The sequence below is a fragment of the Myiozetetes cayanensis genome, unplaced genomic scaffold (genome assembly GCF_022539395.1).
Source record: "Myiozetetes cayanensis isolate MyiCay16 unplaced genomic scaffold, myiCay2020 scf4, whole genome shotgun sequence".
Taxonomy (NCBI): domain Eukaryota; kingdom Metazoa; phylum Chordata; class Aves; order Passeriformes; family Tyrannidae; genus Myiozetetes; species Myiozetetes cayanensis.
Genome location: NW_026087631.1, coordinates 20,359,446 through 20,386,450, shown reverse-complemented (window position 1 = coordinate 20,386,450; position 27,005 = coordinate 20,359,446). Strand labels below are relative to the sequence as shown.

The 27,005-nt window shown below is 38.5% G+C and overlaps 1 protein-coding gene across 2 annotated transcripts in view; it reads right to left on the bottom strand.

Annotated features, from left to right (window-relative positions):
• The window catches only part of RORB (RAR related orphan receptor B), a 140,214-nt gene extending 114,544 nt beyond the window's left edge, over nucleotides 1–25,670 (bottom strand). Inside the window, exon 1 of one of the 2 annotated variants that reach the window (XM_050329313.1) lies at nucleotides 25,245–25,670. In XM_050329313.1, the coding sequence (XP_050185270.1) occupies nucleotides 25,245–25,251 (7 nt within the window). In that variant the 5' untranslated portion in view covers nucleotides 25,252–25,670. The remainder of the gene's footprint in view (nucleotides 1–25,244) is intronic. The other variant, XM_050329315.1, reaches the window with a different exon arrangement.
• Between the last annotated feature and the right edge of the window lie 1,335 nt (nucleotides 25,671–27,005).

The window sequence follows — 27,005 nt, the reverse complement described above, 5'->3', positions numbered from 1 at the left end:
CTAAACTTCCATCTTGACAAACTCTAATGCTACATCTTAACTGTATTATGTACTCTATGTACTAAGTGCATTCATGAAACTTTGAAACTTATGTTTTGAAATTTCTAATCAACTTTCTAACTTGAGACAAGTAAGTTTATGAACTATCTCTGTTTTTGCAACTGCAATAGAAAAGGGTGCAGCTTCCTTGTGTTATGAAAAAACACTGTCTCTGCTGAAAAGTTAAATTCCGTGACTTTACAAAAGAAAAACAATATTAGGTAAGAATGAAAGGCAACTAACATATTTCCACATCCTGGTTAGAACAAACAAACAAGTTCTCCTTACATCACAGTGTAAGTCTAAACCTTTATTGTGGCACAACAAAATCACTGCAGCAGGAACCTTTATATACAGACAGAGAATATAGTGGGGCAAAATAATGAATTACCAGCCTGAACCTATTCCTCCATAAAACAGTTTCTTACGTCAAATACTATGAGTTACGGTAAAAAACATAATAGGTATCTGCTTAGGTCTCTTGATGGCAGTAATACTTATCACAATGCAGAGTTTTGTGACACAGTAAATACTCCAAAGCTACTAAAATCGGCAAAAAAGACACAGATTTCAATGAAAATTTTTAGAATTCTCCCAAGACATTGTGGCCAATTAAGGAAAGCTAAGAGAGACTAAATGTCAGTGCAATTAAACACTTAAGAATTTAGTATTAAAACTCTAATAATTAAAATTATACACAATTTTGATTAAAATAAAAATAACAATTTTTTTAAAAGCCCCAATGTACTCTGGTGTGCAAACATTTTGATACCTTCTCCACATATTTCTCTTTCAAAATACTGATGGCCTGCAAAAAGGCCCTTACTCTATGCCATACTGAAGGCAGAAAGACTAAATGTGCCAAAAATACGGGGGAAGACTCCAATACAAAGCCTTTTTATGTCTAATGAGCCAAATGTTTTAGATATGGTTCTGAGAAAAGTCCTGATAGTTTATTTAGGGCAATACACTAACATGAAGAAAAGGCAATCAAATACCAGATAACTTCACTGTGTGGTCTGTTTCAGAACTATGACAGTAACTTTTTATTTTGGCAAGTTCTTAATGCCACCCTGCCTACTTCAGTATGAGCTTTTCCTCCTTCTTCTCCTCACCACAACTTTTCCTCTTCTATTTGTAATCACTCTTTGTTTGTATCAGTATGTAATACGTGTGGGGCTAAAGTGGTGGCTGCATCCAGTTTCAGCCACTGATGTTTGAATGCCCCATCGGAAAATCTCCTATCTAGTAAAAGCAACTTTAAAAATACCCCGGCACTGACATAACAACATGCAGATCTTAGCAAGCTAACATCCAAATGTCCCAGGAGTATAGCAATTGTTGCCCCTACCTTACAAAGGAATAAAGCTGAAAAGTAGCAGGGAAAACAGCATTAGAAAGTTGACTCCAGTGCATCTTCTGAACATATTGCCCATCACCTTCAACTTCATAAGAAAATTTTGGAGATGAGATAGTAATTCAAATACACATGTGAGTCAAAATACAAGAAAAGCCTCCCATCTTATTGCTCTAACCCATTTACCGGTGGTTCGGGGTTATTAGTCACTAACTGAAACGTGACAGGAATTGATTGGCAAAGTGATCATGATATGATTCCACAATCCTAAATAACACATTACAAAAAATATCACAGAGGCTGACGTACTTTGAAAGGTATTAGAAAACTGTTTTTGTGGACAATTAGCAGAAAAGATAACCTTTTGATGGTTCACTGAAGTGCAGTTTAGGCATACAAGTTAATACTGGATATTTTACTAGTGGAAAAGTATTCATTGAAAGGAAACAGCAACAAAAATTTTAGAAATAAAAGCAGGGGTAAAGAGGCAGTAGAATGATTAATAAAGTATCAAAACCATATAGAAAATTGATATTTTTCTAGATTGGAGGTTCTTACACAGGCAACCGAATGGAAACTTTTCATTATCCAAATACTTCAGATTACTAGAGAGATCATGATTTCATGTAGTAACAACAGAATTTCAGACATTTACTACATCTGTGATTCGGTCAGAAACTCTGTGTTTTTACCTTTTTATGTTTGACTGTGTTATGATTGTTCAGCCAGATTTCCCCAAGAGGAAACCAATATTACAGAGTAACTTTGGAAAACTAACAAAGAGCATAATTTGGTAGGCATGCCGTTAATGAAATTTCTTGTGATTCCTTTAGTAAATGTTGCTAACATACAGAAACAGTCTCTTAGATAGTATATCATCATAGTTGGAGAGAGACAATTAGGATACAGTTTTCCAACAGGTCCATCACAAAAGCACCTCTGAGATAAGAGAATAAGAACAGTTACTAACCTAGGGAAAAGATCCAAAGAAGTAGAGTGAAGGTTAGCAGGACAGGTGTCATTAAAAGGTTTACACACAGCAACGTACTTAGTATATGGTTAATAACAGACATATTGTCTGAAGCGGTAAGTGAAGTGTGTTGAGGAAAGAGAAATTAAGAGAAGAGTTATAGGCTTGCACTGCCAAGGAAAGCTTGGCAGGGGAAGAAGGATGCGGCACTGAAGGGGTAGGGCAACACAAAATACAGGACCAGGTTTGCATATATTACCTCAGATAGCTATGCATAATCTGAACAACAGTCTTTAAGCGATGGAAAGCAGTATTTTCTTCAAATATTACCTATTATTAATTACCCATTATTTAGTAATTAGATTAAATTATAATATAAAATATATTTAATATATATAATTAATATTTTAATTATTAATTACACATAAACTACCTAATATTAATTAATTATAATTAAATACTACCTATTATTTATAAGAGATATCTAAACACAGGCTGTGCTGCACAGGTTGTAAATGTTTAATACGAAAGAGGTTTAATTGGCAGAGGAAAACTTCTTTGGTACAAGTTTACTTCAAACCTCAAGGAAGCACCACATCAGAAATAGCTGGAAACAACCAAGTAACAGCAGAAAAGACAAGAAAATTGGTGAAAGGAAAGGATCTGAAATACTGAGATGCAATGAGACAACTTGGTAATGAGGCACAAGGAAAAGTGGAGAGTTATTCAGAGCTAAGTAAGAGAAAATGTAAGGAATATGCAAGTAGTAATTCTATACTGCATCTCTCTCTCCTTCATGGAGACATTGTCCTGAGTATTAAAAGGGGGGGGGGAGGGGGAAGAAATAAATTAATTGCCAGGACCAAGGCATTATTTCTTACAGGAACAGAATTTTAAACATAAAAAAAAGTCTTTGGTTATCTCTGTTGAAGTCAGATGCAAGGCTCACCTGGTAAGTGTATCTTTGGGTACCCTCTGCCTTTGTCTTACAAATAGCAAATGGAGAAAGATTGAGTGACTTTACTCCGAAGTCAGGCAGGAGGATCAAGTTTAGTTTACATAAAGGAATAAATTATTCAACTTGCTATCTAATGGTTGAGGAGAAATCACAATAAAACCCATTGAATTTCTGTGAAATATCTTTATTGAGTACAAGGGATGAGCTGAGGGACAGAAATCCCATATATTCTGACATGAAAATAATCCTTGCATTCAATGAGGATTACATTCTTACTCTAATGTCTCCAGTGAAATCAAAGGGGACCATTTGAAGAACAATCTGCTATACAGGGTGGTCCATAAATTAAGGTACATTAACTTGATTGGGCAATTATGTTCAACAGTACCTTGATGATGTGGTAGGACAAGAAGTGATTGAGATCCCAATCCTGCTGCTCTTCTGTTGAATCACCATCCACAGCTAGGATGTCCCTATGAGGACAGCATTGTTCCATGCTGCAGAAGCTATTGTTAAGCCATGCCATTTATCATAACACTTGTACCAAGCCTGACTTTGTGAACTCGTATTCAATGCGGATACGTACACTGTACATAACTGGGAACTAAGACAGTTTGTCTTGTTACAGAACATGGAAAAAAAATGATGGCAACAATACACTTCAAACAAAATAAGTCATTCTTATCTATTTTCTTTTCTTAGGACTTTGATAATCCTTCAACATCTTTGTTTACTCTTTGGCATTTGAAGATGTAAATTTAGGAGACACCATCATCATTCCATTAAAAGTGAATGATGACTTTATTTTGATAGAGATCTCTTACTGCATTTCCAATTATAATCTTTAAAAACATTAATACAACTCACCCATTCATGCAAATTACTAGCTGGATAAATTATCACAACTTCAACATTTACAGCAGAATAGTGATGATTAATACAAGTTGAAAATCCCGACAGTTGTTTTTACTGCTGTGGTATGGCAACTAAGGCCATAATACTCACCTTTATGAACTCAGTGAGGTTTCAGAAACATTATGAGGGGTGATGAATATTCTTAGTTTTTCCCCGTGTCACTGTTCACTTTTGGACTATCTGCTCCCTATTAAAAGGGAAAAGTAAGGTGAAGATCAAAAAAGAATGAGAGCGACCATGGTTCTTTAGCACTGTCACCAAGCCTCTCGGGGAGGAAGATCTTGCTTCAGTTTCAGACTCATTACCTATTTTATCCAGTTATTTTCAAATCTGGAAAATAGATCCAAGGTTTGAATATGAAATTTGGATGTTTAGTCATGCTTTACGGGGCTAAAAGGTCATGCTTGCCCTATTTCTGACCCAATGAATATCTAGAAGTATTATAAATGAGGAGCATCAAAAAGTAAGTTGGCAACATCTCCACTCCCTTCTTGCTATAAATTGCCCACAGTAATCTCATTACAGTACTCTTCTGAGGGGGAACATGATCACAGTTACTAGGGTCCTGAGGAATTATTCTTAACTCTGCCCTAATATATAAAAATCCCCAATCACTTCCCTCTCCATTTGTGGTCAGCATACAGCCTGCTCTGTTAGGTATATCCTTGTGTATTCATGGATTTGATCCTCAAAAGAACACAGATGGAGGAACACTCTTGGCACTGTAGAGTGTTTAAACATGGGGAGATGTAAACAAAAGCAGGAAAAACCAGCAACTTTGAATTTCTGAAGAACGTAAATGTCAAAAGCAAATGGGCTCACAGAACTTAAGGATTCTGCAGCTAAGAGGAGGTTTTTAGAGTCCAAGTACTGTAGTTGACCCCTATCATAGGGTCAAAATGAATTTATAATGAGTTGGTGGATAATAATCTAAGTTGTTATGGCATAAGAAAAATATTGGTGTAGCTTTGACAGAGTAAATCTTTAAAATCAGTAAGATACTACAGTGAAATCACCAATTTCTTTTAAAACATTCAACCTTCAAGAAGTACAGGCACTAAGAATTAGCTCAGTTGGTTAGAGAATGGTGCTAATAACGCCGAGGTCACTGGTTTGAATACAAGCCGTATAAAAAACCAACCAAAGAGCTATGTAAGGCCAGGATAAAACACTATAATTTCACAGACACATCCTTGATGAAAACATTAAGAAACTAACTTAATCTTATTAGAAATCCTGCAATACCTTTGGAGATTCAGGGGGTTAGGGAATACAACTTGACCATTAAAAGCTATGACTAGTGAAAAGTCACGATTTTTAGGGCTAGAACTATAGAGGAGGAATAATCCATGCTGAGGGACAAAAGCTGGCATCTGGAGATTAAAGAGTAAAAAAATAACTGAAAACAGAGAAGAACATAGAAAACTCAGATGAAAGAAAGAGACTAGTAAAAGAGAATTACAGGCAAAAGTAGAGGAAAACTGGAACGGGTGGCTGGAATGCTTTACAAGAAGTGGGCAGGAAAACAGTTTGGCCCTAATTTATTCTTTTCATCTTTCTCCTACAAAGTTAGGCTGGGAAGGAGACCTCAGGCCTACAAGGTAATGACTTAACCTCAGCAGAAACACTATTATCCTCAGAAGAATCTTAAAAGAGAGTGTAAATGGGGCACAAGCACCTCCAGCCCAACTGCAGGCTATGCCTTTCAAATGTGTACTTCAGAAACTTTTAACAAATCTATTCCTCTTAACTGAGGTGATATCACAAAATCATAATTTATAAGGCTACTAATGTTACCCATGTTACCAGAGTGATCCTGTGTTGAATTTGAAATTCTGAAAAAAATACAGGGAATATTTCTTACAGATAGCAGACTTACAGAGTTACCTCTCTATCTCTTTGTTCTTTGTGGTTTAGTTAGCAGGTGAATATAATGTTGGTCAGTGTAGTTGCTTTCTATATGAACCCTAATTTTGCTACTTTAGAAATGCTTGATTGACTTGAGACATGCTTGACTGACCTGCTTACGTGAAAAAAGGAGTGGAACGTATACCATGCAGCCACACGAAGGTCAGCATTAGAATAATACCTACATCTGTTAGTATGGTTCTGACATCCAGTGCTTCTACAATTCCCTGTTTGTCTTTATTTGATCAGAACATGTCTGTCAATCATAGCATATTCTTTGAGTGTCCCAAGACTCTCCTACCTAGTCCCATTCAGTTTGCAAACCTAAAGAAGCTAAGCAGTGTCGTGAAAAGCTCAAATAACAAATAATATTTCTAAACTGCATCTACAATGTCCTGTGAGAACACAGTTGTTAAACTTCCTCTGGGCAAAACCTCCTTGTTGTGCATACTATCTTTGCCTTGGGCCATATCTGAAAGCATCATTTGCTCAGCATCCCTAAGCCTGTGAACGAGCAGTCTTCAAAATACTGGCCACTGATAGCAACTCCATCATTATATCCCAGAGTGGTACCCATAAACAACTCTGTTTCTACCATAGTCAGTCTTTCCTGGCCTATCTGTAGCTGGCTCCTAGCAAAACTAAACACTGCTTCCTGAGGAGGATCATTCAGACAGACTTCAGCTTTGCGTCATCAGGAGAAGACTGAAAGCTGCATAAGGGCAAGCACAACACTGACTTCACACGATCTCCTCCCTCCAAGATCATTACCATAGGCCAAAAATCAAGTCAGCAGTATCCATTTGGTGGTCTTAGCAGCACGATTACTATGAAACCTGACACATAAGATATCACACCATTCCTACAAGGCACATAGCAACTACAACTTTCTAGCATAGCTCTTAGATTTTATGAGAGGGAAAGATGCTGAATACCTCAAAAAAGTTTTTGACTGTTTCAGGATAGAGATGAAATAGAGAATATTTCACTCAGAAGATAAGAGAATAAAGTGATTTTACATTGCATTCTGAAGCCTTCTTCCCTCTCAGGTTCTCCCAGAGGTAGGACATTAGAGAGTACAAACAGTGGGCTAAATTCCATGAGTGATTCATAGCTACAGCACCTGATCTGACCCCAATCTTGACCTTCCTCTCCATCCTGCTCTCTCCTCTTTCCCTCCATCTTTTCTGAATAAGCAAAGACTTGATGGGACTGACACTGACCATTATCTCAGCCTGTTCTACCCTCGTACATGTTAAGCTCATCATCATTTGGGCTACCATGGTAAAAAAGATGCCTATCCTTTCCTCCTGTCTGTGTGTAAACAGAGGAAAGATGATTTATTTTCATAGTATTTGGCATAGTTTTATTCCAGACAAGGATCTTGCTGAGATATAACCAATGTAATATTCAAAAATAGTTTCCTAGTATAACTAGTCTGGTGATGGGCTAGACAGTAAAAATGAAGGCTGAGAACACTGCAGTAACCCTTAAGCCATTAGAAGAGTTTGGATGCTATGCTTTTTGGCAGGGAATTTCCTGGGTGGTTTTTTTTTGTTTTGGTTTGGTTTGGTTTTGGGTTTTTTTTGTTGTTTGTTTGGGTTTTTTTGTTTGTTTGGGTTTTGTTTTGGTTTGGTTTGGTTTGTTTTTTGTTTTTGTTTTTTTTCCATCCAGGCTTAGTGTCTGGAAAGGAAATCCTTACTTTTAAACTGGACCGAGATACATCTGTCTTTGATGACAAGAGCTTTTTTTAATACTGCTTGCTATGGAGGCAGAGGTACAACTAATTTAGCAGTCTTGCAGAAAGCCACAGTAGAAGATACTTATTTTGCTACTGTCCATTTTTCACCTTAGTGTCTTCAGCACAAGTACTGAATTTCACAGCATTACACATTGTACCAAGAATATACTCCTTATCTAATGCTTTGAGCAGTTTTTGGAAAAAAACCCCACAAACCAACAAAACCAAAACAGAGACATTTAAGTATAAGTAGGTTTTTTTATTTAGCTTTATCTTTTTATAGGATGAGAGGAGTTGTACTCGTTCTTTACCTTCAGTCTGAACAAGGAGAGACAAAGTACTTGACACTTGTCAATTACTTGTCAATAATAAGCTTTGTTGGCCCCTGTTGAGTGACTGTATTATCTTGGAATTCCTCTCTCTTGATTTAATGTCCTAATTATTTTCTTGAGATTAATTCCCCATATCCCTCCATGACAAGCCTCTTTGATGCTACTGACCTATGTTGACCTCCAGCAGACTACGTGAAGTCCACATAGGGTAGCAAAGAAGATGATAGAGAAACCTTGTAATGGATGGACAACGGCATTAGATGAGACAGCAAAGACACAATATGAAGTACATTATGGGGTTTTGTATGCAGCACCAGCTTTGGGTATGAAGGGTTATGATGATCTCAATACAGATGCTTGGAGAGCTCATGAATTAGGTATCCAGCCCAATGGTACCCTAGAGACCATTTCTGGCAACGAGAAATAGTGGAAGAGTGAAACAAACTTCAGGAAATCTTTAGGAGACCTTGAACAACCTAGACATGGCCCAAGAACCAAATGGTTACCTAAAAATGGAAACATGGGGTTTCTTTCTTTGCAGAGTATAGGAACATGCTTTGCATTTGGACAGAAACTGGTGAGAGAGTGAGCCTTTGGACACCCCTCTAATGAAATTAAATACTTTGCAGAAAATCTTCACAGTAACACTTTGGTAAATTAAGGAAAATTACAGATTTGCAGGTCAGCAAACAGATCAGAATACAAATCGTAATAAATTTCACTATACTTGCTCTTTCTTCAGTAATATTTCTCAACAGAAAGACTAAAATAATATGTATTTTCACAATTTGGTTGAAAACACTAGTGCAGCAACAGCAAAGCTGAGATTAGTGTGTATTGGAGAAGGAAGTTCTGCATTATCTTTGGTAGAAAGATGTATGTTAAGAGAGTATTGAGGACACAAAATATTTCTCACCATGAAGTCAATGGCTAAATTCTGTCCTACCTGCCCACAAACATGATTGGCAAAAGTGAAGTATTTACACTTCGGCAAGACAAGACAGCCACGTCTACAAAAGTGCTTCTTCAATCTCTCATTTAGTCAAATTATCACAATTAACTGAGATTTTGACATGATCCCAAAATCTGCTCTGGTCACTTAGGTTTTTCCAGCTGTGACTCAACACACCAAGACATTGTTCTAAAATAATTTTCTTTTCTTAAATTTTGAGTTCCCCATTAACTCCTCAACGCACAAAAATAGACCTTTTATTTTTTTTTATTAGTTTTTTTTAATTTTATTTTAAAATGGCAAGGTAATCTGTTAATCCCAAAGCTTCTTCATTAATCTCAGAAGATTAATACTGCTTAAGATGTAATTCTTCCAACAAGATCCCAAAATGTTATTAAAAATGTGTCATATGCTTCCTTCTTTGGCAGAAAAGAACATTGCACAGGATCTTTTTGACAGATTCCTAATCACACAACAGATTAAAAGGGGATTTTCCATTGGTTCATGTTCAGTTGGTTTTCTCCTCAACCTACCACAGAGGGGATAAAATCTACTTTGAAAATGAAGGAAAAAACCTATCAGTGCCAACAGTAGCTTCCCCTCTAAACTGCTATATTCAAGAGAAAACACAAACAGCTCAATTATCTCTTTAAATATTTTTCTAAGATACTCAGCCTGAATTTACTAAAGAAAACCTTAAGGAATCAAGCTGTTGCACAGCACAGCTCTTAAAGCCTTTCATTTGGCTACTGGAGCTGACCAGTCAAAGAAACCAGCTGTATATCCAGATCTTTAATTGAAATCTGCTGCTGAGGGGAATTGCTCTGTGCTCTCGGCTGGTTCTAATGGGGCTGCCTAGCAACCGCAGCAACAAGTTTCAGCAAGGTGAAGTCACACAAACCAGTGATTGCCTTTGCGGGCACAAGTTTGTGGAAGTAGGATATTTACTAGTGAGAGCTCTTCAGAGAAGGAACAGGAAGCAAATTGAAATTAGATGATAAATAAAGTATAAATATCACTTCCTTAAAAGCATGCATTTTTAAATGCATGCATTTGCGCTGACTCAAACCAGCTTTCTATATGTTGTTGACAAGCCTATGTTTTATCTAATATTCTTTGAAGGAAATGTTAGTGTAAACCTGCAGGACAACTGGATCAGCCATAAAAGTACCAATAACACCTCAAGTTAAATTAACGAACAGGTGATTCATTTAATCTCATCTCATTTTAACCGAAAATATATTACCTGGCTGTCCATAACTCAAGATGTCTAAGCATTATTTGTGCATTGAGAACAGAATGGTACATTATTCCAAAGCAAATTTCCCCCACATCTGAATTTTTCATGTTGTGCTTTTAAAACAGCGATAATCACAAGGCACATCTGTAGTGTGACTCAGAGCTGATGTCAACGCTCTGTTGTAAAGGGTCCTACTGGGTAAGATTCATTGGGGTACATGAACACACAATACAACTTCATTCATTATGAAAATATCAACCTGCAAACTACAGGAAAAAAATATGCAAAACCATCATGATGGCCCTAAATCTAAAGGGCCAAAGATGGACTTTGCAGAATTTTGCCCTAAAAGAAGGCAAAACCATTCTGAACTCTCAAATACAGAGAAGTCACTCTAGTAAAGGAATAAGAAATGTCATACATTAAGTTTTTAGACTCCTGCAAATGTTTTTGTAATGTTCAAAGAATTAGACTCAGTATATGCTTCTAACAGCATGATTTAATAAAAACCCATATTTTTAGGAGCAAAATAATTTTTGATGCATTTCTTCTTGTCTTTTTACTTCTTATTTAAGAGCGATAAAGCCACTGCTGCCCTACAACACACATTAATACCATCTCCTCACTACCACAGCTGAATAAATCAAACAATGTGCATCTCTAAACTTCTGCCCTCCTTTAGCAGAAAATCCAAGTCAGGAGAATTTATTTTAAAGGATTTACAGAAGCAACTCACTGTATCAATATCTGTGGTGCAAACTCACATCTTTGTTCTGCTCTATCTTGCTCACTCTATTGCTTTTTGAATTTGCTATAAAAGCTAAATTAGGTCTCAGGGGCACTGCAGGACTAAACAAAGATCTCTTCTAGCCCATTGTGATGGAAGTAAATGTACTCAGGAGGGAGAAGTACTGAAAGGAGAGGCTAAAGTGTCTCCCTCCCCCAGTTCTCCCATCTTTAACATGGAATTCTTTACAAAATCACTCACACTCACTCATACACTTGCCCCCCCTGCTTCTAGTCTTCTCTTTTTCTCAGAAATTCAGCCAGATGAATGTACTGAACTGGAATACTTTTTTTTTCTTTTTGGCATTACTTGCTAAGCTATTTCACCACTTACATAATTCTTTCTATAACCTCTTCATGGAGATATATATACACACATATATATATGTGTGTGTGTTTACATTTATATGTTGAAAATACTTTTTTCATACATACTCTTTTCACCATTGAGACAGCTATTTGAAGAGGATATATCCACAGTCCAACCTACAGCCCTATTATGACTTAATTACTTCATTTTCCAACTCAATTTTCTATCTCTAAAATCTTAGAAGTTTGTAATATGTCTGAATATGCTTAAATACTTTTGACAGAAAGGTCCTTGGTAAGGAGAAATGTCCAAAGATCATTTACAAGAAGCACGAAACAGAATAGAGACTCTCCTGTTTCTACATTAGATTGCAAAAAGCTCATTGTAACACATAAGATCCTCTTTATTTTATATAAAATTCTAATGCTCCTGTCATTCCTGCTGTTAATTTTGTGTATGCCTGGTTGAGTCTTCAGAATTCCCATAAAATTTGTGAATTTTATAACAGCAAGGTTAAATTCAGCATCTATCTGCAAGGAGCAACCCGAGATATTTTACATATTTGTTACATAATACTATGCTTTATTCACATATCTTACTTCAGAAGCAGGTGTCTTTTACCACATGCAACAATTTAAAATTAATGATAGATATAGAGACTGTATACAGATTACAGACGAAGGTTCAACACCAGGTCAGTAGTGACTGAGCAAAATAAAAATGCCATGGCACTTGGTGGCCTGCATGAAGTAAGCTGGTGGTGTCAATCTAGGCCTCAATGGACTTTGTTCATTAAAAAGGAAAAACAAAACCCACCACATAGCTCTAATTGGCACCCCTGTTGGCACAGTCAGCGGCTAGGCCAAGGTTCTAACAGCCACAGGAAAAGGGTCTTTCAAGGTCACTGTTGAGGCACAGTGGGGAAAAGGCATGGGAGTGAGAGAGCTCCACTGCCATGGGCAGTTCAGCTCCTTAGACCTCCACTAGGTCTGCACCAAACAAGATCAACCTTACACGGACTTTTGCCATTCAGTCACCTCATCCATTCAACTACTTGCATACCAAAAGCTCTTTCAGGAAGAGGTGTTAAACCTTTTCAGGGTACAGAAGAAGCATCAATCTGGCACCTTTTTCAAGTAAAGAATACACCATCTGTGAAGGCATCATAGAGCAAGCCCCCTAGCAAAGTTTCAATTTAATTAATTTGACAAAATGTCATAGCACAAAGTTTCTGCTTTTTTTTCTTACTGTACAAAGCTGTTGACTGTATCCACAACAGAAGAGGAACTATTACCTCTCACAGAGGTAGAAACAGTCATACAGGAGAACAAAATAAATAAACACAACTCAACGTGGTTTTTTTGCTTTCTTGTATATGAATGTCTGCTAAATGTCACTACAGAAAGCATTAATGAGTGTGTGTAACTATAGATTAGTCTGGTTACAGACTTGGAGAGTTACAAGGTCTTTTTCAATCTGCCTTTCTAATGACTAAAGAACAGTGTGGAAGGTTCATGTTCCAAGTTCATCCTTAAGACCTATTCAATAGCCTTTCTCTATGGAGTCTTCCAGTATACCTGTGACAGAAGAGGCTCACAAAATTAGGAATAACAAAGATTAAAAGAGTATGAAAAATACCAAGAAGCAATAAGTAATCAAAGAGCAGTGGAGGTGGGAATTTAAATGAATACAGTACAAAAAAATCTAAAAGGTGAACTGCAATAAAAGACAAAGCCAATAAGCATACATCAACTACTTAGGTTTAAGAGAAAAATTTAATATACAAATAGGATTGGAATATGGCATTTTTAGTTCCTCTTTTCCATCTTCATTATAAACTACAAAAATACATAGATATTTAAGGTAAATTTGTATGCATGGATGAGTATCTATCTCCTACTGTAAACAGAAAGGATTTTTTAAATGGGAAAACAACATTATTTAATTTTTAAGGTATTGTTAAAGCATTTTATGCATAACTGTGTCAAAATATCACCTATTTCCTCAAGAAAGATGAAACATTTTTGCACATACATCTAAAATCCAAAACCTTTTAAGTTATCTTTCTCAGCAGTAAGTAAAATACTGTTTAGTACTCCTAAGTCAGCTGCTAGGCAATGATTAGTATGTCCACAGAAATAGTGATTCCTTAAGTGAAATATAACTCCTAAACATTTTATATTATTCCTGACAGTAAACTAAGGGTTCATCCTTTTTCTTGTTCTACAGAGAAGCATGTATCAAAAATGCTTTTTGGAGATTATGAAAAATCACAATATGCATTTAATAGCATCTGTTTTCCTGAAACGATTTTTTTCTGCTGCTCGTTACTGCCCAAAGAAAATGTAGATGAACAGTGGGTCAAAACCTGATGCATTCCTAAACATTTCTGTAACAGCATAAAGACTTCCTCTGAGACATTCACTCTCCTCTAGCTCAACTGATCCTGAGAGAGGATGAAATAGATGTTAACAGATGACAGCTTGGCTCTCTGCCTGTTTTATGCTTAGGACTTACAGAAAATTCCAGGAGGGATGTGGGAAATCAAGAGATTTCATGTAAATGTACCTCCTACACTACCAATGCAGTTTTCTGAAAATTGAGATATTTTTCTTTTCTCATAGAGAGTTCTGCAATTGTTTGGTTCTGTAATAACTTCTGTGGGGCTGCTACAGTAGGAAAAGTTAGTCAAGGTTATATACTTAAAAATCACTCTAGTCTTGTAGAAATAGAGAGCATCACATGAGCATTCCCCGTTTATCTTCTGAGCATGAAAAAAAGATTTAAAGATGTTATTTCTGTCTTATAAAAAAATGTTATGCTGTAATTAGACTGAACATTATCTCTTTACTGCTACATATTTCCACCATCTCCAAAAGTTAAAGCCTACATAATAGATCATTGTTAAAAAACCAAACCAAACAAACAAAAAAATAAATTGAAAAATACTGGTATACTCTTTTACTAAACAAGATAAAGAGCAGGTTCTGACAAGCAAGATTCAGCTGCAAGGACCTCTTCTATTTCCAAGGCTACAGGCATACAAATGTAATAGAGGTACATGATGGAGATGTAGCCTGGCCAAGATTTAAAAAACTGTTTATTTCTTCTCTACAGCGTATCCCAACCAAAGGTAAACTAAAAGAAACAAAAGGTTGAAAAAAACAAAGTAACTTTCTGTAAGACACAGAGCTGTATGATGCATGGTCTAGGGAACCAATTACACATTTTCTGACAAGTGAATGAAGTTCAGTGTCAAGTGCTTTCCTGAGTGTACTGCTTTTCAACAAAAGTGACAGAAAAAAATACAGAGAAAGATAGAGGGACGGGAAAATAATAAGAAAATAGAAAAGAAAACCCCAAATCTGATTTGATACAGAGTTTAAAAAGATCAGGTTTGGATGTATTTTGCAAATGACATTTTAATTTTGTGAAATACTAACTTGGCTGAAGTGCCGTGAATGCCAAACTTGTACAGACAGCTTACATAACTGTATATGTGATGTTCCCACTTGCAGCACTCCTGAGTAGCGTAGCTCTAGATATACATAGTGAAATGAATGGGAATGGATGTCTAATGTTAGTGTTTAGCTGAATACCAAACAGTTTGAAGACCCATTACAACAAATCTACTTGTAACACAAAGTAATAGAAAGTAGCACAATGAATACATTCATATTGTACATTCATACTTTTCTTTATTTCTCTTCTTTTTTAATATTATTTACACTTTTCTTTCTCTTTCTCATTTTTCATCTCTCACATGCCCACTGTAGTTAACCCCTTCTGCAATGAGTGGAAATTGAAAAGTCCAGCATTTTGTAGTACAGGACTGTTCACATAAAAAACCCCTTTCATCTCCTTTCTCTTCTGTTTTATATCCTGTTCTTTTCCTTTACATTTCCACTTATTTTTTCCACATCACTCTGTCTCCTTCAAAACAGCACCCTTTCTATTTAGTTTGGGTTTTATACAAATTCATCATCTTTTTTCCTCCTCATTTTCTCTTGCTGCTGTTTAAACACCCTGTTAAAGCATACATTTTTCTCCTTCAGTTTTATGATGCAGCTGGTACAATCTTTTTCTTCTCAATTCTGTTGAAGCCTGAAAATAACTTGCTGCAAAAGGTCTTATTTCGTGTTCTGTTTTCATGGCAGTCCCACTAGAGTTTGTAGGAATTGCTGATTTAGAACTCATCTTGGTAAATGGTGTTTTCAAAAATAAATATTGGAATTTTGGCAAACTCAAATCAATGATAAACAAAGAAAGCAAATTCTGCATAAGTACCTGAATTAAGACAGCAGAAGTTCTCTGCCCTCTTATCCACTGAACTCAAAAGTTATTAGCTCTCCCATTTTCTGAAAATCAGTGGGCTGTAAACAACCAGTGAGACATATTGTACCATGAGTTTTACAGTAAAATGTTCCAGCCAAGTCTATAGAGAATTCTGTTTCAAAATTAAAGATACACAGCTCTGCAGACAAGATTTCACTCAGTTGATATAATATACTGTAACATACATTTGCTTGAAACACTGTCACATATGAACAGTTTCTCAAAAAAATCTTTGTGTGATTATTGTTGCTTATCAAAATCTCAGAGCAGAGCACGCAATCCCGTTGTTTCTGTTTGGTTTTTTTTTATTTTTTTAAAATAATAATTATGAATTAAATTATGAAGGTTACTAGATGCTTTTGAGGTTTCATCTTTAACATTGTAACGCCTGCCATGACACTGGTAACGCCTTTATTTTCAACCAGTTCTGAATAAACATTTGATTTTCATAAGCATATAGAATTGCTTTCCAAGTTGTAGTGGAAAATGATGTTGACATGCTTTATGTCATGGAAAAATCTGCAGTTTAAATTATTCTCAATGGATAATAATCAACCATACTTTGCCTCTACTGACATTGTTATTTTATTCTTCCTCACTGTTCTGATTAATCATACGAGAGATTAATATAAAATGAATTTTCCAAAATTGGCTATGGCTAAGACGAAACTAGTATTCTAAATAAAATGTATAGATTTTTGAACGATAAAATTTTGTAAAAATGATGCTTATTTTTACTTTTTTTTTTTTTCCTCAATATTATGCAACATTGCTTTTAAGTGCTAATCTGCCATTATTCTATTTGGCATATCTAATAAAGATTACCGGTGCAGTACTGCTCACATACTACCTATAGTATGATACTTATTATAGGTTTCCATATATTAAACAAAACAGTTAAGGTGGTGCTCCTGGTGTCACCTTTCCATTTCCATATGTATTTCTATAGAGAGAATGGTTTGTGTTATTTAAAAGAAGTTTGGCTTGCTAACAGATACTGGTAATGATCAGTACTTGGATCACTTGTATAATGCACTGAAAGAAAACAATAAAGGGTTTAATATAAATTCCTAAACAAACTAAAATAATCTCTGCTTGGTCATCAGTGGAACTTTCTCTGAAAGAAAAGTTTCCTTTCTCCACAAAGATGAAGGCATTGTGCCTTATTAATTTATTCTTCTCTAATGCCATTACTTCTCTGTGCCACTAGACTGTGCTGCATTTGTTCATATTTATGCTGCCACTGCATTTGAATATCTGGCCTCAGGTCTTGTACAAGGTCTCTCCTTTCATTTCAATTAAATACTAAATAAATTCATTGTATAAATACTGCACAAAATCCCCCAAACAATGTGCATTGAAGTAAGCAATGCTTTTCATAGCTAGTTGCCACTTCATTCTTCTTCTAGACAGACAAATATAAAAAGGAAACAACAGATCACTGGTTTCACTACTTTGTCACGACCTGAAATACAACATTTACTTTCATTTTTCCATCTTATTTAGAGAAGTAAAGCTAGTGCTGCACTTCTGACATGCACAAATGATCAAGGAAAAATGTACTTGCAGCAAAGCATCAGGATTTCCAAAAAGCATTTCTGTGGCAGGCCCTTAGATCAAAAATTTAACTGGCAGCAGTTTATCATCATCTAGTAAAATCAGACATATTTTTCAAGATGGGAAAAGAAGACAACATGTATGAATGGCTCTAAACAGCACTTTTAACGAAAATATTGTCCTTACTTTCATTAAACCCAGTTTTACACAGTTCACATATAGTAAATTCACTGAACTGTCCTTCTCCAAAAGATTCTTATTTCCAGTAAATCTTCTGTAAAATTATTTACTCCACAGTTCTCAGTCTGCTAGCTAACAAAGAGATACATGCCATCAGCTTCAGGTCTGAGTCTATAGCTTTCAAATATCTTTGAAACAAGTGTAAGCTTTCCATGTGCAATGCACACTAAATAATCTAACCTCTGCAAACTATCAAAGTGCATAAAGCCTATCACACTTTACCTCCTGTTATAGTGGGAATAGTAATTTAAGAGTTGCTGACTTATAAGTAGCCTTGTCTCTACTTTTTACATTTGAAGTTTTTTTTATGAGAACCATAATTTCACCTGAGACCAACAAAACACAATATGCTACCCTCTTGACAGCTCATTATTTTGACAGTAGACCGAACTGCAATTTAACAATTTCTTTTTCTTTGTATTCTTTTGATCTAGTTTCCCACCCCCCAAGAACACCTTCACTCAGAAAAACCCAACAACTAAAACATGTAATAGATACATTACTTATAAGAGCAAAGACATTTTTGGTCTAAAGGATTATTTCAGTGAGTGAAAAAGATTCAATGCAATGGAAAAACTTGTGTTGTTTTGAAGTGTTACTCTGAAGGGTAAAGTCACTTATAAATACCATGGATATGAGAAATATAGTAGTAGAAATGTAGTAGAAATATGAGTCTTAAAAAGAATAACTTTGTTGTGATAGGTGTTTGCTGTGTTCAGGAAACCTAAGTGACCCAGTGACCATGGATAACTAAAAGGAAGCAGTTAAACGTGAGGCCACTTCCAGAACAACTATAAGTAGACAAACTGCTTTAATGACTGACTTTATAATAATCACCAAAATTAATCTTAAAATTATACCGCTTTTTTAGCCATGCTCAAATGCTTATTACCCTATGTAGCTTATTCATATCTACATATATTACAAATATATTTATTTTCTTAATCTTTACTTCAAGATTGATTTGGCCATTATTTATTAGCAATAATGCAGCAATGAGCATAAGCATAACAATTAATCAAAACAGTTTATTAATAATTAGCAGAAGAACAATGTTTTTGAATACTTTTTATATGTCAGCATTAGCAGAGAAAACATGTAGCATGTTTACCAACATCTTTTCCCAGCAAATATTTATATAGCCAACAGCTGTATTCAAGCACTGAAGAGTAGTAGGCAGTTAGGAGCAGAAGGTGATTTTGTTTTTACTGAAATTTCAGGGCAAGAAGACTTTTTAACATGGTATGCTTCTTATGATGTTGATTCTCTATAAGCCTTGATAATCATTCATGCTGCTTACAATGTCAAGTCATTGGGGTTCCAAGCAACCCAGAATAAACAGCCTCAAATTCAGCTTGCCTTATTTATGACAGTAGTCCCATCAAAATCTCACTGAACTACTCACATAAAGAAGGCCCATAATAACTCTTTCTAAATTAGTTTGTCTGTCGAATAAGGATAATTACTTGATGCTTAGTCTTTAATGAGTATGTGGTTTTAAATGGCCAAGATCCAGATAAACATAAGATTTAAAAAAATCTATTGCATTTTTGTGCAGTAATAAAAGTGTAGATCCTCCATAAAAATGGTGTAGATGTATTTTAATTGGCAATTCAACAAAATAATTCACAATTAACAGCAAAATAACAACATTCATGTCAAACTAAATTAGCGTATATACTTGTAGCAGAGGCAGAAACAGCTGTTATTCTGTTTGCATAAATTTTCAACAGAATGTGTCTGGCAAAGTTAAGCGCAAACATTTCTGATTTATAAAAAATAGTTCTAAGACTGCAAAAATGCAGAGGGCCAAATGTCTTATTAATAGGACCACTCAAGTGAGTAAGCATTGTTCAGTCAAACAAGGACCAGGCCATCACAGCTGTACTGTATTCTCAATCTTGTGCATAAATTAGAGTTTTCAATACGCTCAAGAAAGCAATATTAGAAACAAAAAGGAAAACGGCACAATCCAAAAGGCACCTTCTGTCTGCCACCCCCAGTGACACTGTGTGATATCTTACTCTCAAAGCTGCACTGCAGACTTTGCCCAGACTGCATACAGAATTGGAAGGAACAACATTGATCTTCATAAACACGAAGCACAAAGAACAACATTTTGACATCTATAGCTTGTCTATGAAATGGAAAGCCCCAACTGTGCTAAAAGTACAAGCTGTTAAAAATGCTCTTTAAAGAAACTGATTTTAAATTCAAATGTATCAGGTTTTTAAAATTTACGCTTTGGTTTAACTTGATATACAAGGTTTATTAGTAAGCTCAACAGTAAGTGATCTAGGACAGCACCCTAGAACTGTAAAACAATGTATAACCACTAACGCACTACTGTTACCTCACGATGGTGTAGCAGTGCTCAAACTTTCTTCCTTTTTTTTCAATAATTTCCATTTTGTCCTATGTAACTACAACTGTTTATCTATACAACTACTATATTTAGTCCAATTTACCATAAATACCGTTAGAACACCTGTGATTTCCCTCATTAAGAGCAAAATGGACAGGGTCATGAGTTGAAAGGGCAGCGTATGGACAAGAGGGCTGGTTAACATAACCCATTATACTGTTGCACTGATGAATCTCATTTCTATTCAGCTGATGATTAGTTCCATCAATATTTACTCCTCTGTGCATCTTCAGCTACAAAGCATACATTCTTCCATTTCATAGCACGGACCTTGATTTCTGAGAATTCATTGCACTTGAGAGGTAGGATTTCTTGGATTGCTTGGAAATATTTCACTCCTTTGATTTGTTTTTCTTTATCAGGTAACCAGTGCCTGAACTGTGGCAATCCTAGCTCCTCAAACCATTTAATAACACTCAGTACTGCTGAAGGTATACGATCCATATGTTTCTGAACAGGCATATGCCACTATCCTATATAGCAATACCTTTGATAGCATGCTAAAGACTTTGCCCAAATTAGCACAAATATGCTTTAAACACAAATTAGGACTTCCAGAATTCTTGTTTACTTAGAAGATATGGGATTTTCATCTGAAAGATTTACTCCCCAAATGCTGATAACAGTTTTTAACAACAAAACACAATTTAAGTGACCTCTACTTGAAATCATGACTGTACTGTCAAATTGGACAATCATACCAAGTTACTGCTTCTCACCATATTTGTAAAGGACCAATGGTGGATGTGTGACATTTTCCATATCACAAAAGAGAAATTGTTTCCAGCCAATGAACGTGATATTTTCATAGCTGTTAAATTAACAGCCACCAGACTTTTTTCTATGAAAAAAAATTTGGCAAAAAAAAAAATTATATGAGAAAAATTCTAATGGTATTAAATTATATAGCTTTCTTTTGATGAACTTTCATTGTGTACTTCACTCCTGCCCCAAGCACCATAGCGTAATACAACAGTTAAAGACAAATGGAAGATATTATTTGGAGTGTAAATACGATGAAATATAAAGTAAAAGCATTGCTGAGGTTGAGGTACTCATGCTTCTGGTTTAATTTTTGTTCATTCTGGAGAGGTGTATATAGACTATACAAGTTTGCATTTTTTGATTATGTGACACAGTAACAGTTTATTACTGACTCATGATTTTCTAAGCATTTACTGACATTTATTAAAATTTTACCTGCAAAAGCCTGACACCAGAAACTTGTATTCTATCACATAACAAGAAATCTCAATAAAGTCAAATAACATTATTCAGTTTAGTAGGAGCTGGATGCACTACACTGTGATGACAATTAGGTTTTGCTATGGTCTTAAGTCTGTTAAAATCAGTAGTTTCTGCTCCCTTATGATATTCTCTTTAAATAGTCAGTGTGTTTATTGATATATTTTAGGATATTAACATTATAGATTGCAAATAGAGTTGCATTTACTTTTCCTGGAATAACTTGTGAAATAATTTTATTTTGAGTTAATGAGTTTAAAAAGATTCCCTGTACTCATTTATTCAGTTAAGGAGAACTTTCTTAGTTTTTCAAACTATTTGTATATGTTACTTAATAAGCTCTCTCAGAAATACGGCAGATAAGATTTGTTCAATCACACTTTTCAAATTCCTTACAAATATTTTAGTGATGCTACATAAATGGATAACTATGCATCATCATATAACATGTGTTATTTCTCATTCCTGACACCAACAAGAGAAAACTACTCGGAAAAACTTGCTCAAATACCTTGGCTTCAGGGTTTTGTGGAGTGCCTTTTCTTGAAAACATAAAATATATAGCTTTTTAGTAAGATTTCCAACTACAAGTTCAGATATTACTTTTTTCAATAATGGAGTACCTGCATATGACTAGTTTAATGTCAGTTTCACAATTCAAATTGTTGAGACCACAAACATGGCTTTTGTGTATGTAAAGGTAGCATGTTCCCAGAGTAAAAGTAGGTGTTTTGACACTGTTTTTTTGCCACAGTGGTTTTTCCATGTTTGCATATCAGATGCATTACATGCAGAATTGAATAACTTGTAATAGCTTTAAACTTTACAAATCAATTTACTAAAAATTAAATTGCAAGAAAAAAATTCTTTTTTTTTTTTAGTTAAATAGCACAATAATTTTAGTACATCTTCTGTCCTCTTTTTATAAAAAATATCCTGAAGTACACCTTCTATGCTCTTAACTCCCTCACAGGATGCTGTCAGAACTGGGACAGATGGAAGGAAGATGGTGACAAACGCTCATCGTAAGTTTCTTTTATACCTATGTTTGCCTTTACAAAATAGAGGTAAAGAAGTCATTCAACTCCAAAACTTCCCATTTCCAGTTCAGAGGGAAATATCCAATGAGAGCTCCAAAGCAACAAATGCTCAGTTTCCTATACCTTGTTCTGATGTAAGGCAGCATGGCTATGAATGCTCACGATCCATTTAAATCAAGATTTGAAGTACAGAAAACTATTATTCTGTATAGGACAGGACCAATGACTAATGTACTGGCACAACAGCTGAGATTACCCCAAAGCTAACTGTGCTTCCATGGGATGGGGTGACTGACATCCCCTGTCCAATGCTTTGGGGTGCAGAAAGCAGTAACACAACTTAGGTACTTTCAGAACCTCTTTGGCCTCCATTTCCATGTGGAGCAAGTAAGAAACTAGAGTAGTGCCTGCACACCCCAGGCATGTTACACTGACTGCATCCAACTGCACCTTGGAAGGATCACAGCTCATCTGGGAAAGTTTGGAGGAAGAGCTCACATGTACAAGACAGAGAGCTTCCTCCTTCAAATCCAACACAAATATAACACAGTAGAAAACAACTCCACCTTTGTAAGAAGCTTACAGTTCTCTAAAAGCACAAAATCACAGAAGTGTACAATCTGTGAACTGTGATACTCATTAATTTTCTGTATTTGGAAAGCCACAAATGCAATGGACAGATGCTCACTTAAAATACAATTTTCTTGTTCATTTGAGGGGTGGGCAAGCACTGTTCTCACGTCAATTTAAAGATGATGCAAAGCATAAGTTTAGTAACTTCTTGCACATGAGTTTTGAACAAGGATGAAAGTTGTATGTTTGTTGTTTTCTCCTCTCTCCATCCCAGCTCTTTTCCCCCACCTGTAAATTTCCTATTGAGCAAGCATAAATACAATGCAAATATGAATTTGCATTCTAGGGGAAGAGCAGCACCTTTTCACGAACACTAGGTGATAGCACAGCTTAGAGGGTGGCAGTGCTGGGGCACATCCCGCAAGTGATGCCGTCAGGTGCGCAATGGGCTCCGTCTCCCTCTCCCTGCCCAGCACCACTCAGCCGTCCTGGGCCTTGTTTAAAAGGAAAAGGTCAGAGAAGAGGGAGGACATTTCACTTCACCCTTGCCAAGGGGGTCTCCTGCACTCTGCAGCACGGGCCGACCCGAGGCGGGGGAGGAAAAGCCTGGGCTCCGTAGCTCGGGTGGACAAACTGCTCGCAAGAACGGGAGACGTGGCTCCTGCCCAGGGGGCACTGGGTGGGCTCGTTTCAAAAATTACCCCCACTGACCTGCATTGGAGGCACTCCAGAGGGAGGTGAAGGAAAAAGACCAAACCAACCACAAACAAAACAAAAATCCCACAACCAACAACAACAACAACCAAACAAAAACACACCGAGAAAAAAAAAACAAGCACCAAGAAGAAAAAACCCAAACCCCTCAGACAAAGAGAAAAACCCCAACCCAAGCAGCAAAGCTGCAATAGGGACCACTTTACAGAATTGAGCGTTTTCTCTCAATTTCCTGTTGCTCTTAAGAAAAACACTGTTAAACAAGTTCCTGCCAGATGGCCCACAGAAAACACCCTAAGAAAGCTGGGGGGAAAAGGGTTTTTTAAGTTGTTCTGAACAAATGTCACAGTTACAATTTCTTTAAAGCAAATTACGCACGTGATTTGTTAGCGCTGTTAACGCACACTCTTACAGTAGCTGGCATCCCACAATCTGAAATCTTAGATAGAAGTTCTTTCTAGCGCGTCCCCCGTCATTAAAGCAAACTGGAGACCCAGGAAATCTGCACGCGATGTCGCTGTCAACCCGGAGCGTGTCCCTCTCCTCGTAAGGCCTTCTCCTCCGTTCCAACACCCCGGTAGAGACTACTTTTTGTCCCTGTACCACGCCGTGGAGTGAGGCAAGCAGTCGCCCTGAAGAACTGGGCGATAAAAGGGAATGTGGAAGATGGGAGGGCGGAAGAGTTGTGCAATCCCTGCGGATGCTCGAGGCTGGCAGGGATTGTTCTCGCCCCGGTGCGCGTGGTCGCCTGGCCCGGAGATGGGGCCCAGCAGAGTATGTCTCTGGAGACACTGAAACAACGCATTCCCACGCCTTCCGCAACCCTCCACACCCACCTGGGCGCCCGGCAGCAGCATAAAGCACGACCCTCCGGCCTTGTAGGACAAGCAGCCCAACAGCTCTCCATTTCTGAGAGCGTCCCGTCGATAAGGATGATGTGTGTTGTCCTGCGGGACCCACAGCGGGTGAGGCTGCAAGCCCTGGAGCAGTCTCCGGTTGCCCTCCACGACAGGGCTCCGCAGGCGGCACAGGGCAGGGGGCCGAAGAGAACTCCGGGCATAGGGAAGGGGTTCCTGGGCAGCGGAACCCTTCCCGCCCAATTAAGCAAGCCACGGGGAATGGGGATCCCCAGGCGGCATGTCGGTTGGGGAACAAAGCTATGCCAGCGAAAAAGTCCAGGTAACAACTTTTAGGGAGTGAAGGGAAAATCTCTCTCCGTGATGGTAGCGACCCTGGACTAAGCTGCAGGGTTCTGCCGTACGGGACACCTGCCGAGGGCCAGAGCGGCCAGTGGGCAGCTGTAGGTGGGGACTTCACGGCACGGACACTGTCAAACACCCTCCTGCCTGCCTGCCACGGGCCGGGGCGGCACCGGACTTCCTAGCACAGGTACGTAGAGGATGTCGACCCACCCTCTACCGTGGAAGGTACCTTGGACTGGGTCACGGCCCCCGCGGGTGCGGGAATCACGCGGGCAGCAGCCACGCCGGCGAGCGGGTGCGAGCCATCAACTTTCTCCCCCGGACCGTCTCCTCCAGCACGAAACCTTCTCTCCAGCCCCCGCAGCAGCTGTCCCAAAAAAAGGGTCGCCCCCCCGGCCCGCTTACCTCGCATGGTGTTGGCTCCCCGCTCCGCGCAGTCATGAAGCTGGGAGCCCGGGAGCCGCACCGCACCGATCCCGTCTCAGCACCCGCGAAGGCGGCAGCCGCCGCAGCTCTGCTCCGCCGGGAAAACCATACCCTCCGGGGCGGCTCCGCGGGGCGCGGCTCCGCGGGCTGCCCGCCACCGGGCGCAATCCTCCGGGGCGGCCGCCCCGCGACTGCCCCCGCGGAGCCTCAGCGGGGGTCGCCCGGGCGGCGGAGCGGCGGCGGGTGGCTGAGCAGGGGAGGAGGAGGAGGAAAGGAGTTACGTTAGAAAAAACAGAAAAAACACGCGGAGGCAGAAGAGAGGGGGGTGCCGCGTGGATGGTAGAGCATGTGCGCTTTCACATGACAACGGCGCCCCTCAGCAGCTCCCCGGTGCGGATTTCCACTGCGCAACCACAGGGACGCGCGGAGAGAAAATGAGACCCAGTGAGAAAGCGGCAAAGCGGCTTATAGCGGGGGGTGGGCGGCGCCCAGGCACAGCCCCGCCCGCTGTCAGCGCCGCCGCCAATGGACGCGGCCCGCCCGGCACCGCCGCCGCGGGTGGCCCCGTGTGCCGCCACCACCCCCGCCCGGCCCCGGCCTCGGCCCCGGGCCGGCCGGCCCCGGCCCCGGCCCTCGCCCCCGCCCTGGGCCCGGCCCCGGCCGCGGCCGCGCAGGGCGTGCGCGGCTCCGGGGCTCCGCGCCGGGACGGCCCGCCCCGCACGCCCGTTCGCGGCAACTTTTGCTCCCCCTGGGAGTGCTTGGCCGCTGGCGGGTCTTGTCCGGCAGCCGAAGCTGGGCGTGGTGGTACAGAAATGGATCTGGTCTGCGGAGATCTGGAGATTGTGGAGAAAAGTAACTGGCGCAGAAAATCAGTCACTTCGTGTGCCGTTGTTAGTGGGGAGGCAGTGTCTCCGGGGAGAAAGATGAAAGCGCTCGGTCTCCCCGCCGTGACCATCATCGGGGAACCGCATTTTCCGACGAGAGTGGGAAAGTTTCGTGGTGAGTCATTTTCTCATTAAAGAGCGAATCTGGACGTCGAAAGCAGTTTATTTTTCCCTGTGTCAGACTAGCAAAAGGTTCGGCAGAAACGGGTTTGTTCCATAGGCAGCAGGACTTTTTCGTGACTTAAAAACCCCACTCTTATTAAGTGATGTTTTCCCCCTGGAAAAAAACCACAAAACAAGAAGCCAAAATAACCGACCAAGCACCCTCAAAAGTCCGGGAGCTTTTCAATTTGGAGGGGAAGGGGACGCGGAGTATTGTTGGTTTTTATGATTTTGGGTTTTTTTTTCAGCTATATGTTAAATCATGCAACACAACCACAGCACATCTCAGTTAGTCATCTTAAAAACAAGTCCTTGGTACCAAGGTTCACAGTTCCTAATTCCAAGCCTAAAATGAAAAAGAAAACCCCTGATTTAATTGAACTATGTCCATACAAAATTATTAATATCGACCTCATAAAATGAGTTATATTTTTTATACTCTTAAATATGGATCTGCCAAAATAGATTTATTCTTTCCTACATGAATTATCAGACTAAATTCTATCAGGTCTGTTATGCAGGAGATCAAAGGTAAGATCTCTTTTGTTCTGAAAAAGTTAAGGTTTGTTTTAGGGAAGAGGCAAAAGTGTGCCCTCATGATGCAAACTCGCAACATTTTATTTCTGGAAACAAGGTTACAGGTTAAAGGAAGCAGTTCTTGTGGTTAGCCTCTTTGAAAACACCTGTTTGAGCT